The sequence below is a fragment of the Salmo salar genome, chromosome 06 (assembly GCF_965601325.2).
Source record: "Salmo salar chromosome 06, fSalSal1, whole genome shotgun sequence".
NCBI classification, from domain to species: Eukaryota; Metazoa; Chordata; class Actinopteri; order Salmoniformes; family Salmonidae; genus Salmo; species Salmo salar.
In genome coordinates, this window is record NC_138296.1 from 10,501,725 (window position 1) to 10,515,007 (window position 13,283).

A 13,283-nucleotide genomic window follows, 5' to 3' on the forward strand; every position below is an offset into this window, starting at 1 on the left:
ATCTGTAATAGCACCCCTCCTAAACAGACTCCCAGCCCTGTTGTTCTCCAGTCTGTCACCTGTTACTATCTGTAATAGTACCCCTCCTAAACAGACTCCCAGCCCTGTTGTTCCCCAGTCTGTTACCTGTTACTATCTGTAATAGCACCCCTCCTAAACAGACTCCCAGCCCTGTTGTTCCCCAGTCTGTCACCTGTTACTATCTGTAATAGTACCCCTCCTAAACAGACTCCCAGCCCTGTTGTTCCCCAGTCTGTCACCTGTTACTATCTGTAATAGTACCCCTCCTAAACAGACTCCCAGCCCTGTTGTTCCCCAGTCTGTTACCTGTTACTATCTGTAATAGCACCCCTCCTAAACAGACTCCCAGCCCTGTTGTTCCCCAGTCTGTCACCTGTTACTATCTGTAATAGTACCCCTCCTAAACAGACTCCCAGCCCTGTTGTTCCCCAGTCTGTTACCTGTTACTATCTGTAATAGTACCCCTCCTAAACAGACTCCCAGCCCTGTTGTTCTCCAGTCTGTTACCTGTTACTATCTGTAATAGCACCCCTCCTAAACAGACTCCCAGCCCTGTTGTTCCCCAGTCTGTTACCTGTTACTATCTGTAATAGCACCCCTCCTAAACAGACTCCCAGCCCTGTTGTTCTCCAGTCTGTTACCTGTTACTATCTGTAATAGTACCCCTCCTAAACAGACTCCCAGCCCTGTTGTTCCCCAGTCTGTTACCTGTTACTATCTGTAATAGTACCCCTCCTAAACAGACTCCCAGCCCTGTTGTTCTCCAGTCTGTCACCTGTTACTATCTGTAATAGCACCCCTCCTAAACAGACTCCCAGCCCTGTTGTTCCCCAGTCTGTTACCTGTTACTATCTGTAATAGCACCCCTCCTAAACAGACTCCCAGCCCTGTTGTTCTCCAGTCTGTCACCTGTTACTATCTGTAATAGCACCCCTCCTAAACAGACTCCCAGCCCTGTTGTTCCCCAGTCTGTTACCTGTTACTATCTGTAATAGTACCCCTCCTAAACAGACTCCCAGCCCTGTTGTTCCCCAGTCTGTCACCTGTTACTATCTGTAATAGCACCCCTCCTAAACAGACTCCCAGCCCTGTTGTTCCCCAGTCTGTTACCTGTTACTATCTGTAATAGCACCCCTCCTAAACAGACTCCCAGCCCTGTTGTTCCCCAGTCTGTTACCTGTTACTATCTGTAATAGTACCCCTCCTAAACAGACTCCCAGCCCTGTTGTTCCCCAGTCTGTCACCTGTTACTATCTGTAATAGTACCCCTCCTAAACAGACTCCCAGCCCTGTTGTTCCCCAGTCTGTTACCTGTTACTATCTGTAATAGTACCCCTCCTAAACAGACTCCCAGCCCTGTTGTTCCCCAGTCTGTCACCTGTTACTATCTGTAATAGTACCCCTCCTAAACAGACTCCCAGCCCTGTTGTTCCCCAGTCTGTTACCTGTTACTATCTGTAATAGCACCCCTCCTAAACAGACTCCCAGCCCTGTTGTTCTCCAGTCTGTTACTATCTGTAATAGTACCCCTCCTAAACAGACTCCCAGCCCTGTTGTTCTCCAGTCTGTCACCTGTTACTATCTGTAATAGCACCCCTCCTAAACAGACTCCCAGCCCTGTTGTTCCCCAGTCTGTTACCTGTTACTATCTGTAATAGCACCCCTCCTAAACAGACTCCCAGCCCTGTTGTTCCCCAGTCTGTTACCTGTTACTATCTGTAATAGCACCCCTCCTAAACAGACTCCCAGCCCTGTTGTTCCCCAGTCTGTTACCTGTTACTATCTGTAATAGTACCCCTCCTAAACAGACTCCCAGCCCTGTTGTTCCCCAGTCTGTTACTATCTGTAATAGCACCCCTCCTAAACAGACTCCCAGCCCTGTTGTTCCCCAGTCTGTTACCTGTTACTATCTGTAATAGTACCCCTCCTAAACAGACTCCCAGCCCTGTTGTTCTCCAGTCTGTTACCTGTTACTATCTGTAATAGTACCCCTCCTAAACAGACTCCCAGCCCTGTTGTTCTCCAGTCTGTCACCTGTTACTATCTGTAATAGTACCCCTCCTAAACAGACTCCCAGCCCTGTTGTTCTCCAGTCTGTCACCTGTTACTATCTGTAACAGTACCCCTCCTAAACAGACTCCCAGCCCTGTTGTTCCCCAGTCTGTTACCTGTTACTATCTGTAATAGCACCCCTCCTAAACAGACTCCCAGCCCTGTTGTTCCCCAGTCTGTTACCTGTTACTATCTGTAATAGCACCCCTCCTAAACAGACTCCCAGCCCTGTTGTTCCCCAGTCTGTTACCTGTTACTATCTGTAATAGTACCCCTCCTAAACAGACTCCCAGCCCTGTTGTTCTCCAGTCTGTCACCTGTTACTATCTGTAATAGTACCCCTCCTAAACAGACTCCCAGCCCTGTTGTTCTCCAGTCTGTTACTATCTGTAATAGTACCCCTCCTAAACAGACTCCCAGCCCTGTTGTTCTCCAGTCTGTCACCTGTTACTATCTGTAATAGTACCCCTCCTAAACAGACTCCCAGCCCTGTTGTTCTCCAGTCTGTCACCTGTTACTATCTGTAATAGTACCCCTCCTAAACAGACTCCCAGCCCTGTTGTTCCCCAGTCTGTTACCTGTTACTATCTGTAATAGTACCCCTCCTAAACAGACTCCCAGCCCTGTTGTTCTCCAGTCTGTTACCTGTTACTATCTGTAATAGTACCCCTCCTAAACAGACTCCCAGCCCTGTTGTTCTCCAGTCTGTTACTATCTGTAATAGTACCCCTCCTAAACAGACTCCCAGCCATGTTGTTCCCCAGTCTGTTACCTGTTACTATCTGTAATAGTACCCCTCCTAAACAGACTCCCAGCCCTGTTGTTCCCCAGTCTGTCACCTGTTACTATCTGTAATAGTACCCCTCCTAAACAGACTCCCAGCCCTGTTGTTCCCCAGTCTGTTACCTGTTACTATCTGTAATAGTACCCCTCCTAAACAGACTCCCAGCCCTGTTGTTCTCCAGTCTGTTACTATCTGTAATAGTACCCCTCCTAAACAGACTCCCAGCCATGTTGTTCCCCAGTCTGTTACCTGTTACTATCTGTAATAGTACCCCTCCTAAACAGACTCCCAGCCCTGTTGTTCCCCAGTCTGTTACCTGTTACTATCTGTAATAGCACCCCTCCTAAACAGACTCCCAGCCCTGTTGTTCCCCAGTCTGTCACCTGTTACTATCTGTAATAGTACCCCTCCTAAACAGACTCCCAGCCCTGTTGTTCTCCAGTCTGTTACTATCTGTAATAGCACCCCTCCTAAACAGACTCCCAGCCCTGTTGTTCTCCAGTCTGTCACCTGTTACTATCTGTAATAGCACCCCTCCTAAACAGACTCCCAGCCCTGTTGTTCTCCAGTCTGTCACCTGTTACTATCTGTAATAGTACCCCTCCTAAACAGACTCCCAGCCCTGTTGTTCCCCAGTCTGTTACCTGTTACTATCTGTAATAGTACCCCTCCTAAACAGACTCCCAGCCCTGTTGTTCCCCAGTCTGTCACCTGTTACTATCTGTAATAGCACCCCTCCTAAACAGACTCCCAGCCCTGTTGTTCCCCAGTCTGTTACCTGTTACTATCTGTAATAGTACCCCTCCTAAACAGACTCCCAGCCCTGTTGTTCCCCAGTCTGTTACCTGTTACTATCTGTAATAGCACCCCTCCTAAACAGACTCCCAGCCCTGTTGTTCCCCAGTCTGTTACCTGTTACTATCTGTAATAGTACCCCTCCTAAACAGACTCCCAGCCCTGTTGTTCCCCAGTCTGTTACCTGTTACTATCTGTAATAGCACCCCTCCTAAACAGACTCCCAGCCCTGTTGTTCCCCAGTCTGTTACCTGTTACTATCTGTAATAGTACCCCTCCTAAACAGACTCCCAGCCCTGTTGTTCCCCAGTCTGTTACCTGTTACTATCTGTAATAGCACCCCTCCTAAACAGACTCCCAGCCCTGTTGTTCCCCAGTCTGTTACCTGTTACTATCTGTAATAGCACCCCTCCTAAACAGACTCCCAGCCCTGTTGTTCCCCAGTCTGTTACTATCTGTAATAGCACCCCTCCTAAACAGACTCCCAGCCCTGTTGTTCCCCAGTCTGTCACCTGTTACTATCTGTAATAGCACCCCTCCTAAACAGACTCCCAGCCCTGTTGTTCCCCAGTCTGTTACCTGTTACTATCTGTAATAGTACCCCTCCTAAACAGACTCCCAGCCCTGTTGTTCCCCAGTCTGTCACCTGTTACTATCTGTAATAGCACCCCTCCTAAACAGACTCCCAGCCCTGTTGTTCTCCAGTCTGTCACCTGTTTCTTCTGTCTCATGATCTCTAGTTTCTGGGCCAGCTGGATCTGTCTCTGTCGCTCTGCCTCCTCGGCAGCACGACGCAGCTTCTCTCTGTGCTCGTCTCGTAGGGCGTTCAGGGCGGCTCTCGCATCACGCACCTGGGCCAGCTTGTCCTGCAGACCCTCGTAGTACACTGGCAGACAGACAGACATGGGGATGTTTAGTTAGACAGCGGTTAAACGTTACAGGACCAAGACAACAAACATGGTAAACCAACAAGCAGACAGACATGGGGATGTTTAGTTAGACAGCGGTTAAACGTTACAGGACCAAGACAACAGACATGGGAAACCAACAAGCAGACAGACATGGGGATGTTTAGTTAGACAGCGGTTAAACGTTACAGGACTAAGACAACAGACATGGGAAACCAACAAGCAGACAGACTTGCTCACGGTTTCAGCAAGTGTTAGGCCGGGATTCAATCCAATCACAGATTTGGACAATATGCCATTTATAGGACATTCCTTATTGAGACATTGTTTACAGTGAATGTGGTCTCCACGAACATGGGAACAGAGTGTTTAAAACATGCATTGTAGACAAAGCGCGATCAGATTGAATCCGGGCTTCAGAGAATCTCTCTTACAATTACAAACACTGAAACAAAGTCACACACACACACAGAACCCCCCCCACACAGAACCCCCCCCCCCCCCCCCCCACACACACACACACACAGAATCACCCCACACAGAACCCCCCCCCCCCACACACACACACACAGAACCCCCCCACACAGAACCCCCCCCCCCCACACACACACACACACAGAACCCCCCCCCACACACACAGAACCCCCCCCCCCCCCCCCCTCCCCACACACACACACAGAACCCCCACACAGAGAACCCCCCCCTAACTCACGTCTCTTCTCGTCCAGCTGATTGAGGATGTCCAGTAGCTGGGGATGCATGGTGTTGATGGACTGGAAGAGGGAGAGCACGGCGCTGTCGTTGGTGATGCTGCGACCACGCATGTGGTTACTCTTCATACGGTTCAGGAAGGTGGTGACCGCGTTCTGCAGAGCCTTCAGGAATGCATCGTGGTTCTCCTCCGACTCACCGTTCTGATACTGCTGCTGGGGGGGGGAAGAAGAGGAGAGAGGAGAAAGGGAGGACGGGGGAGGAAGAGGAGAAAGGGAGGAAGAGGAGAGGTGAAAGGGAGGAAGAGGAGAGGTGAAAGGGAGGAAGAGGAGAGGTGAAAGGGAGGACGGGGAGGAAGAGGAGAGGAGAAAGGGAGGAAGAGGAGAGGTGAAAGGGAGGAAGAGGAGAGGTGAAAGGGAGGAAGGGGAGAGGTGAAAGGGAGGACGGGGGAGGAAGAGGAGGGAGTAGAGGAAGAGAAAGGAGAGGAGGGAAAGTGGAGAGTCATTCAGGAGGAACAAACCGATAAGGACAAAGAGCATGTAGTCATTTCTAATCTAAGTCTACTTCAATCTCTGCTGCTATGCATGAATTTTCACCTGAACGAATAAGAAAATCCATTTGTCTTCCATCTCTCATAACACAGCAGTGTACAACTAACCTCCACTATGTTGACTGGAGGCGGGGCCATGACGACTTGTGCTGGGACTGGTGCAACAGTTTCCACTGGCTGGGGCTGGCTGATTGGCAGGGGCTCAGTAGCCAACGGTACGGGGGCAGGGGCAGAGGGGGTGGGACTCTTGCGTGCCTCTTCCTGTTTCTTCTCCCAGTACGTTCTGTTCAGGTAGCGAGCCAGCTGGAAGGAAGACCATTATAGTTCAGGAATGTACTCTCAACCAAAACATGACTAGACATACTGACCTGGGACCAGTTTCCCAAACACATAAAGATGGTCTTTAGCAGTAAGATCATACATCCATATGTGGGCAATGGACGACCAATGACCTAGTAATCAACTTTATGTTTCTGGGAAACTCACCCCAGTATATAGTTAATTTACACTACAGTGCAGTCAGAGCTGTAAATGTAACCGTATCAAATGAGACATAGGTTTAATTCTAGACAGCTCAGAGACAGCTCAGCGACAGCTCAGCGACAGCTCAGCGACAGCTCAGCGACAGCACAGCACAGAGAGAGCTCAGAGACAGCACAGAGACAGCTCAGAGACAGCTCAGAGACAGCTGTCACAGAGAGAGCACAGAGACAGCTGTCACAGAGAGAGCACAGAGACAGCTCAGCGACAGCACAGAGACAGCTCAGCGACAGCACAGAGACAGCACAGAGACAGCTCAGAGACAGCTCAGAGACAGCTCAGAGACAGCTGTCACAGAGAGAGCACAGAGAGAGCTCAGAGACAGCTCAGAGACAGCACAGAGACAGCTCAGAGACAGCTCAGAGAGAGCTCAGCGACAGCTCAGCGACAGCACAGCACAGAGAGAGCTCAGAGACAGCACAGAGACAGCTCAGAGACAGCTCAGAGACAGCTGTCACAGAGAGAGCACAGAGACAGCTGTCACAGAGAGAGCACAGAGACAGCTGTCACAGAGAGAGCACAGAGACAGCTCAGCGACAGCACAGAGACAGCTCAGCGACAGCTCAGAGACAGCTCAGAGACAGCTCAGAGACAGCTGTCACAGAGAGAGCACAGAGAGAGCTCAGAGACAGCTCAGAGACAGCTCAGAGACAGCACAGAGACAGCACAGAGACAGCTCAGAGAGAGCTCAGCGACAGCTCAGCGACAGCTCAGTGACAGCTCAGCGACAGCACAGCACAGAGAGAGCTCAGAGACAGCACAGAGACAGCTCAGAGACAGCTCAGAGACAGCTGTCACAGAGAGAGCACAGAGACAGCTGTCACAGAGAGAGCACAGAGACAGCTCAGCGACAGCACAGAGACAGCTCAGAGACAGCTCAGAGACAGCTGTCACAGAGACAGCTGTCACAGAGACAGCTCAGAGACAGCTGTCACAGAGAGAGCACAGAGACAGCTGTCACAGAGAGAGCACAGAGACAGCTCAGAGACAGCTCAGAGACAGCACAGAGACAGCTCAGAGACAGCTCAGAGACAGCTCAGAGTTGACATGTGTCTTACCTCAGGGTCTACATCTTCAGCTGAGGGAGCAGAGGAGTTCTGGGGAGAAACACACATTATACATTACAACAACAGACCCTATACATGGTTAAGTACCTGCATAGTCATTACAGGCGTATAGTGGTACCTGCATAGTCATTACAGGCGTATAGTGGTACCTGCATAGTCATTACAGGCGTATAGTGGTACCTGCATAGTCATTACAGGCGCATAGTGGTACCTGCATAGTCATTATAGGCGCATAGTGGTACCTGCATAGTCATTACAGGCGCATAGTGGTACCTGCATAGTCATTACAGGCGCATAGTGGTACCTGCATAGTCATTACAGGCGTATAGTGGTACCTGCATAGTCATTACAGGCGCATAGTGGTACCTGCATAGTCATTACAGGCGCATAGTGGTACCTGCATAGTCATTACAGGCGTATAGTGGTACCTGCATAGTCATTACAGGCGTATAGTGGTACCTGCATAGTCATTACAGGCGTATAGTGGTACCTGCATAGTCATTACAGGCGTATAGTGGTACCTGCATAGTCATTACAGGCGTATAGTGGTACCTGCATAGTCATTACAGGCGTATAGTGGTACCTGCATAGTCATTACAGGCGTATAGTGGTACCTGCATAGTCATTACAGGCGTATAGTGGTACCTGCATAGTCATTACAGGCGTATAGTGGTACCTGCATAGTCATTACAGGCGTATAGTGGTACCTGCATAGTCATTACAGGCGTATAGTGGTACCTGCATAGTCATTACAGGCGTATAGTGGTACCTGCATAGTCATTTACAGGCGTATAGTGGTACCTGCATAGTCATTTACAGGCGTATAGTGGTACCTGCATAGTCATTTACAGGCGTATAGTGGTACCTGCATAGTCATTACAGGCGTATAGTGGTACCTGCATAGTCATTACAGGCGTATAGTGGTACCTGCAAAGTCATTACAGGCGTATAGTGGTACCTGCATAGTCATTACAGGTGTATAGTGGTACCTGCATAGTCATTTACAGGCGTATAGTGGTACCTGCATAGTCATTTACAGGCGTATAGTGGTACCTGCATAGTCATTACAGGCGTATAGTGGTACCTGCATAGTCATTACAGGCGTATAGTGGTACCTGCAAAGTCATTACAGGCGTATAGTGGTACCTGCATAGTCATTACAGGTGTATAGTGGTACCTGCATAGTCATTACAGGTGTATAGTGGTACTTGAATATACACGTTACCATACATACCAACACATACAGACAGAGTACATGTCTCATTGTTCACCTCTTGACCAGCTAGCTGGTTATTGTAAAAGATGACTTACGGGTCTAAATAAATATTCAGATAAAAAGATGTGCAGCATTTCAGTATAATATGGAGCCGTCATAATGTACCAGTTACTAAGTACTACTTCACAAGAGACTTAGTGGGGCACCAAGACTTAGTGTAGAAAACAGAGTACATCTATAGAGAGAGAGGATGGTGTTAACACAGAGTACATCTATAGACAGAGAGGATGGTGTTAACACAGAGTACATCTATAGACAGGGAGGATGGTGTTAACACAGAGTACATCTATAGACAGGGAGGATGGTGTTAAAACAGTACATCTATAGAGAGAGAGGATGGTGTTAACACAGTACATCTATAGAGAGAGAGGATGGTGTTAACACAGAGTACATCTATAGAGAGAGAGGATGGTGTTAACACAGAGTACATCTATAGACAGGGAGGATGGTGTTAAAACAGTACATCTATAGAGAGAGAGGATGGTGTTAACACAGTACATCTATAGAGAGAGAGGATGGTGTTAACACAGAGTACATCTATAGAGAGAGAGGATGGTGTTAACACAGAGTACATCTATAGAGAGAGAGGATGGTGTTAACACAGTACATCTATAGACAGGGAGGATGGTGTTAACACAGTACATCTATAGAGAGAGAGGATGGTGTTAACACAGTACATCTATAGAGAGAGAGGATGGTGTTAACACAGAGTACATCTATAGACAGGGAGGATGGTGTTAACACAGTACATCTATAGAGAGAGAGGATGGTGTTAACACAGAGTACATCTATAGAGAGAGAGAGGATGGTGTTAACACAGAGTACATCTATAGAGAGAGAGGATGGTGTTAACACAGTACATCTATAGAGAGAGAGGATGGTGTTAACACAGAGTACATCTATAGACATAGGATGGTGTTAACACAGAGTACATCTATAGACATAGGATGGTGTTAACACAGAGTACATCTATAGAGAGAGAGGATGGTGTTAACACAGAGTACATCTATAGAGAGACAGGATGAGGGAGTGGATGAGAGAAAGTCTTACCACAGGAGAGGAGTAGAGTGAGTTGACAGGGGGGGCTGAGGAGGTGACTGGGGCGGGGTCAGCTTTGGGGTAGACCCCGTACGAGTTCTTCTGTCTCTGTAGACACACAACATGTATCAGTGTCTTTCCATTCCCACTGTGGAGCTACAGTCCCTTTATTTATATACAGCACTACCCACCATCCTCTCCTTCTCCTCAGCCTCGCTCTGTGATAGGGCGATGGCCAGCTGAAGCTCCTCCTCCTCCTGCAGGGCCGCCTCGTCCCGTTTGGGGGGCACCTGGTGAGACAGGGAAGGGAAATGAAACCCCCAGGGGAGGGAGGCCCCGAGGCGAGAGGGCCAGGGAGGAACAGGGAGGCCCCCAGGGGAGAGGGCCAGGGAGGAACAGGGAGGCCCCCAGGGGAGAGGGCCAGGGAGGAACAGGGAGGCCCCCAGGGGAGAGGGCCAGGGAGGAACAGGGAGGCCCCGAGGCGAGAGGGCCAGGGAGGAACAGGGAGGCCCCCAGGGGAGAGGGCCAGGGAGGAACAGGGAGGCCCCGAGGCGAGAGGGCCAGGGAGGAACAGGGAGGCCCCGAGGCGAGAGGGCCAGGGAGGAACAGGGAGGCCCCCAGGGGAGAGGGCCAGGGAGGAACAGGGAGGCCCCGAGGCGAGAGGGCCAGGGAGGAACAGGGAGGCCCCGAGGCGAGAGGGCCAGGGAGGAACAGGGAGGCCCCCAGGGGAGAGGGCCAGGGAGGAACAGGGAGGCCCCCAGGGGAGAGGGCCAGGGAGGAACAGGGAGGCCCCCAGGGGAGAGGGCCAGGGAGGAACAGGGAGGCCCCCAGGGGAGAGGGCCAGGGAGGAGAAGTATGAGGAGAAACACCAGGGAAGGTAAAGCAGGGTGGGCATTGGGTAATAAGCCAAGCCAATGGCTGCATTCCAGGTGGTGTTCATTGCAGTTGTGCTTCACTTTTCAGAATATTGCTTTATCATATTATTGCAGTTCCAGGATTGATGGTTAAGGTTAAAACAGTCCTACAGACATCTAAACCCCCAGACTGCAGAGGAAGGGAACACTCCTGCTACCTCGCTCTCCAACCAAGGGGCATGTATGTAGGAGCAGCCTCACTGTAAACACTAACAACCTGGGATCCCACCGTGGTCAAGGAGGCAGGGAGAGTTAGGAGAAAGACAAACGGGAGATAGCAGGTGGGCCTTATAAGAATCTAATAACAAAGACTTGTTTTCTGTGTGTTCGAGGGGGAGGGAGATGATTGGTGATCATTGGGAATCATTTTATCACGTCAAAGTACAACCCCCCCCAAAAAAGCTCATCAAACTACAACTCCCATGTTGTAGTTTATGGCATGTTAAACTGATCCCATACATCGTCTCTATTGGGGAGGATGAGACTGTCTGGGTCTGCACTTGAAATGAAACCCTACTCCCTATATAGTGCACTACCATAGAGCTCTGGTGGTCACAGCCCAAAGTAGTGCACTATGTAGGGAATAGGGTGCCATTTGGGATTAAGGCAGCTTGACCCTGGCTATCACCACCAGGGGGTCATCTCTTAGGCCACACATTCACTTACTGTTTCCTGGACCACTACCTGAGACTGCTGGGACAGGGGGCTGGTCAGGTACTCTGGCGGCAGCTCTGCCGGGCCTGGGGCCACGGAGGTGGATGTCCCAACTGGTTTACCCCCTTCAGCTTTCCTAGGCGGGGGAGAGAGGGAAGGGTGGCTGGTGAGGAGAGGGGTCAGAAGGGAGGTCAGGGGTCAGACACACAACTTGGTGAGTCAGAGGTCGTTGGACAATAAACTGGATGGATGGATACCGACGGGTACTGAGCAGCAGAATGGTATTTACAGTAGAAGATCCCACGTATACAGATCATTCATTAACTGTACCTACCCACCACATGAAATTATACCACTAGAACAACAACTTCTACAGGCTGACCAAATGCTCTATGAAGGCTGAAGTGGGACATTTTAAATATACAGGCTGACGAAATGGAATTTAGGGTGGTTTTGGCTGAGTCTCTCGCTCTCTAGCCCGGTAACTAACTCTCTCTCTCTCTCTCTCTCTCTCTAGCCCGGTATCTCTCTCTCTCTCTAGCCCGGTATCTCTCTCTCTCTCTAGCCCGGTAACTCTCCCTCACGCTCTCTCTCTAGCCCGGTAACTCTCCCTCACTCTAGCCCGGTAACTCTCCCTCACTCTAGCCCGGTAACTCTCCCTCACTCTAGCCCGGTAACTCTCCCTCACTCTAGCCCGGTAACTCTCCCTCACGCTAGCCCGGTAACTCTCCCTCACGCTCTCTCTCTAGCCCGGTAACTCTCCCTCACGCTCTCTCTCTAGCCCGGTAACTCTCCCTCACGCTCTCTCTCTAGCCCGGTAACTCTCCCTCACGCTCTCTCTCTAGCCCGGTAACTCTCCCTCACGCTCTCTCTCTAGCCCGGTAACTCTCCCTCACGCTCTCTCTCTAGCCCGGTAACTCTCCCTCACGCTCTCTCTCTAGCCCGGTAACTCTCCCTCACGCTCTCTCTCTAGCCCGGTAACTCTCCCTCACGCTCTCTCTCTAGCCCGGTAACTCTCCCTCACGCTCTCTCTCTAGCCCGGTAACTCTCCCTCACGCTCTCTCTCTAGCCCGGTAACTCTCCCTCACTAGCCCGGTAACTCTCCCTCACTCACTCTCTCTAGCCCGGTAACTCTCTCTCTCTCTAGCCCGGTAACTCTCTCTCTCTCTAGCCCGGTAACTCTCTCTCTCTCTAGCCCGGTAACTCTCTCTCTCTCTAGCCCGGTAACTCTCTCTCTCTCTAGCCCGGTAACTCTCTCTCTCTCTAGCCCGGTAACTCTCTCTCTCTCTAGCCCGGTAACTCTCTCTCTCTCTAGCCCGGTAACTCTCTCTCTCTCTAGCCCGGTAACTCACTTGTTGAGCAGCTCGTGGCAGGGCTCACACACACGCACTTCCTTCTCGATGCCAAACTTGGGGATGGTGGAGTACTTGGAGGAACATTTCCCACAGAAGATCTGACCACAGGCTCTACAGTGGTGCTGCAACAGGAGGGAGAGAATGTCAGACAGACAGAAGATCTGACCACAGGCTCTACAGTGGTGCTGCAACAGGAGGGAGAGAATGTCAGACAGAAGATCTGACCACAGGCTCTACAGTGGTGCTGCAACAGGAGGGAGAGAATGTCAGAGAGAAGATCTGACCACAGGCTCTACAGTGGTGCTGCAACAGGAGGGAGAGAATGTCAGACAGACAGAAGATCTGACCACAGGCTCTGCAGTGGTGATGCAACAGGAGGGAGAGAATGTCAGACAGACAGAAGATCTGACCACAGGCTCTGCAGTGGTGATGCAACAGGAGTCCGCCAGTCCGTCATTCCGCCAGACTGCCATGTTGCCTTACCTTTCTAGTCATCACTCCAAACTGAACCCGGCAGCGATGACACTCCTCCGCATCCACCCAATCTGGAGCCTGGACACACAGAGAGAGAGAGACATTAGAGATCCTCCTAACAAGCTGAGAACATTCAGTAGTAAG

At 50.5% G+C, this 13,283-nt stretch overlaps 1 protein-coding gene across 7 annotated transcripts in view; it reads right to left on the minus strand.

Moving 5' to 3' along the window:
• The window catches only part of LOC106606314 (hepatocyte growth factor-regulated tyrosine kinase substrate), a 39,973-nt gene that overhangs the window by 19,047 nt on the left and 7,643 nt on the right, over positions 1 to 13,283 (minus strand). For 2 of the 7 annotated variants that reach the window (XM_082976305.1, XM_082976303.1), the window contains exons 7-15: positions 13,149 to 13,217; positions 12,663 to 12,787; positions 11,323 to 11,473; positions 9,934 to 10,032; positions 9,755 to 9,850; positions 7,420 to 7,458; positions 5,930 to 6,124; positions 5,273 to 5,486; positions 4,366 to 4,538 (exon numbers count right to left, since the gene is read on the minus strand). In XM_082976305.1, the coding sequence (XP_082832431.1) occupies positions 4,366 to 4,538; positions 5,273 to 5,486; positions 5,930 to 6,124; positions 7,420 to 7,458; positions 9,755 to 9,850; positions 9,934 to 10,032; positions 11,323 to 11,473; positions 12,663 to 12,787; positions 13,149 to 13,217 (1,161 nt within the window). The remainder of the gene's footprint in view (positions 1 to 4,365; positions 4,539 to 5,272; positions 5,487 to 5,929; positions 6,125 to 7,419; positions 7,459 to 9,754; positions 9,851 to 9,933; positions 10,033 to 11,322; positions 11,474 to 12,662; positions 12,788 to 13,148; positions 13,218 to 13,283) is intronic. The other 5 variants (XM_082976309.1, XM_082976308.1, XM_082976307.1 and 2 more) reach the window with 5 other exon arrangements.